This window comes from Solanum stenotomum, unplaced genomic scaffold (assembly GCF_019186545.1).
Source record: "Solanum stenotomum isolate F172 unplaced genomic scaffold, ASM1918654v1 scaffold30743, whole genome shotgun sequence".
Classification (NCBI taxonomy): domain Eukaryota; kingdom Viridiplantae; phylum Streptophyta; class Magnoliopsida; order Solanales; family Solanaceae; genus Solanum; species Solanum stenotomum.
In genome coordinates this window covers 1-3,555 of record NW_026031116.1, presented here as the reverse complement: position 1 = coordinate 3,555, position 3,555 = coordinate 1, and the positions used below count along the sequence as shown (strand labels likewise).

General features: G+C 36.3%; 1 protein-coding gene across 1 annotated transcript; it reads right to left on the bottom strand.

Annotated features, from left to right (window-relative positions):
• Positions 1-759: 759 nt before the first annotated feature.
• LOC125851926 (putative late blight resistance protein homolog R1B-16) lies at positions 760-3,429 on the bottom strand. Its single transcript, XM_049531671.1, has 2 exons — positions 1,224-3,429; positions 760-994 (listed from the first exon to the last, which is right to left on the bottom strand). The coding sequence occupies exons 1-2, from the start codon at positions 3,348-3,350 to the stop codon at positions 866-868; spliced, it is 2,256 nt and encodes a 751-aa protein (XP_049387628.1). The 5' UTR covers positions 3,351-3,429; the 3' UTR covers positions 760-865.
• Between the last annotated feature and the right edge of the window lie 126 nt (positions 3,430-3,555).

The window sequence follows — 3,555 nt, the reverse complement described above, 5'->3', positions numbered from 1 at the left end:
ATATTTTTTTAAATAAAAAGTTCTAAAAAATAAATTTAAAATTGATTTCTTTCCCTTCCGTTAGAGGAGAGTAGTCTATGTGAGCCATTTGTGTAACAGTAGAGGGAAATAGTATAAAAATAAATTTAAAATTTGTTTCAATCCCCTCCACCCCGCTCCGCTCTGTATTCGCCCCGTTCCGCTCTGTATTTACCCCGCCCCGTTATCATCCCTATATATGAGCCACTTTGATAACGAGGGTTATATCGGCTCTAATGACAAAGTTAAGGTGTATATCAACTCTTTTCTAAAAAATAAACAAGACTTTTGAATCTTGTGGTCTTAGACTAAGTATATGTAGAATGGATCAAAATGTCGTTTTATCTTGTTATTTTAAACATGTAAGTGAAAACTAAGAGTTAAAAGAGTTGTTAAAAAAGGAAATAATCATTCTTTTTGAAATGAATTACTAGGAGAGATCAGGTAAAAAAATGAAGATATTCAGACCAAGATGAAGGTGGCCTCTATCACGGACATGATGTGGGAGGCTAAGGTGAGTTGGATTTGGACATGAAGTTTAATTTGTGTGTAACTGCATTAAAACCATATGATAGAATTCTATGTTAGCATTTCATTCCACAGTGACTCGACTTAGTGGAATTAGGACATTAAGTTTGTGTGTTTTGGATTCTACCTGTTTTAAGTAACGAAGTTCTCAATTAACAATTTGAACCTATTAAACGGATTTCTTAAGATATATAAATACAATCAAAAGTAGCTTCAAAATGTTCCAACTAAATAAAGATAAATAAATGCCTGTGAAGGTGTCTAATTAGGAATATTTAGAGGCACCATCAAAAATTGAACTTTGAACAAACACAAGTTTTTAAGACCATTTATCAGAATGTCGAATAAAACACTCAGCCGCTATTAATGCTCGCTCCGACTGAAGTAGCGTTTGCTGGAGTTGCCGGACTTGCTGGTCCTGCTGTTGCTGTTGCCAGACGTGAGAGAGCTGGGAAAATAAAAGAAGAAAGTGTATCATAAGATGTAGAATTTGTATCAAAAAATGTAGAGAGACAACAATGCATATCCCTCTAGTATGCTTACAAATCTCTAGTAAATGTTGTCAACAGTAAAAAATAACTATTTTTTTAGTATCGGATCGAAGTAATATGAATTGGATGGAGTAAAAAAACACTAAGAAGAGTATTTAAATAATGAATGATGGAATTTTAACATACCATAGGAGTAATTTGAACTTGAAGCTCATAATTTCCCAAGCTTTGTTGCTCTTGTTTAATTTTCTCTGCACTTGTCTCTACACCAAAGCTGCAATATTCTATTTGGATCAGTTTTAGTGTCATTATATCTCCAATACTCTCCGGAATCTCCTCCAGTTTATCCAACCAAAACATCATTAGTTTCTCAAGCATTGGAAAATTATCACTACCAGCTTCCCACTTTTGCAGATCTCTACACCTATGCAGTAATAGAAGTTTTAATTTGCGAAACACAACATCTTCATTTAGTCTCCAATCTGTTCCATCGAATGCAGAATAATCGAGCACCTCAAGATTGGGTAAATTAGCCAGTAAATTGATAGCTTCCCATGGTATATAAGTAGATGATAATGTCAACTCCTTGAGATTCGGAAGGAAAATATCCCCTGAGAAAATCATGATCGGGTTAACGGTTTGTTGTGCTTCTAGGTGTAGTTTCTCCAGTTTCTCAAGAAGGCTGAGAGAATCAAGAATAGCAAGCCCATCAGAATGCTTAGCTTCATGTAAAATCCTTAGTTCTTTTAGATTGGGAGTTCGTCTTATGATTTCCACAGCAAAAGGAGATAAGTGAAGAGTTAGTGTTTGCAAGTTATTGAGAAACAGAGGATGTTCTCCACTACTATTATTTTCTGCCTCAACAGGATTGGATATATAGAGTGGTGATCTAATATCTACATGTCTAATCTCCGTTGTCGTCCAGATATCTACGGGGTGCTTCAACTTTGTCCCTAGAAAACTTTCAAAAATTATGGTCTGTAGATTTCTCAGTTTGGCTAGTGAAAGAGTTTCCTCAATTTTTGCAGCAACATATCTCAAATGTACAAGTTGAGGTATTACACAAGAGAAATCGTATTCAATTGAAAATACATCCAACACCTTAAGCAACTTCAACTGTGAAACAATGGATAAATTCCTTTTTGGAAAATATGATGGCGTTGAAATAAAGGTGCGGGTTATACTTGTAATACCACTGCTATGCCTTGTACGATAAAATTGCTTCTCTTGAAGATCAAATTGAACGATCAGTCGCCGTTGATCATCTATGGCTTCTAAGGAGATGGGAACATTTGCATTCATGACATGCACAACATTTTGAGTATGAGCTTCTCTTAGGCATAGTTGGCGAAGAAGATCATGAATTTTGCAAGTTTTCATCATTCCATTATCCCCATGTGTACCGGCCAACATTAAACTTCTATCAATTAACTCTTGTAGATACTCCTCTGCCACCACTTCTAACCTTTTATTGCTTCTTCCCCTTACAAATTCCTCAGCAATCCATAGCCTAATTAACTTGGAAACATTAATCTCTATGTCTTCTGGAAAACCTCCAACATAGAGAAAACAAGCCTTCAAATATTGGGGCAAGTAATTGTAGCTCAAAGTAAGAATTGATTGGCACCGTTCGGATACTGTACCGAAGAATGACTTCAGATTTTCCTCAACTTTCTGCCAATTATCATACGTTGGGTCCATTTTTCCAACAAGTCCCGCAACGACAATAACCGAGAGAGGTAACCCTTGACATTGTTGTACAATATGCTTCCCTATTTCTACAAGTAGAGGAGGACACACTTCTTTTTTGAACAATTTTCCAGTAAATAGATTCCAACTATCATCTAGAGTGAGAAAAGACTTACAATGAGGGGGGAAATCAGGACAACTAACATAATCAGCAACATACTTGAGCCTTGTGGTTAATAGAATTCTACTTTTATTGTCATCATTAGGAAATATTCTTTGAATTTGGTCCCATGCCTTAGTACTCCAAATATCATCTATGACAATTAGAAATCTCCAACCCTTCAGACCTCTGTGCACAATCTCCATTAGTTGATCATCGCTCATTTCTTGATTGCTTCCAGTAATTGAAGAAACAACTTCAAGAAGCATTTGTCTCTCATTGTATTCTTCGGAGATAGTGACCCATGCATGTTTATCAAATCGAGAACAAATAGAAGAATCATCATAAACTTTTCTGGCAAGAGTTGTCTTACCTATACCTCCCATACCAAAAATTGGTATGACAGTTAACTCGTCTGTTTGGGCAGTGAGGCGATCAAGTATGGTGTTGAAGTCATCCTCCATCCCAACAATAGTATTTTCCTCAATTTTACTTTTTTCTGGTGAGGAGGGAGCTGCTGCTAGTTCTGCAGATCTGCTTCCATGCTTGTTAAACTCAATCTGCATCACCTCTTGCCTGAGAGAATCAACATCTTTTTCCACTTTTACCAATTCTTCGTCGAAGAATTTACAAGCCCCTTGTCTACTCTCTGTGCAATCAGCTAGAATG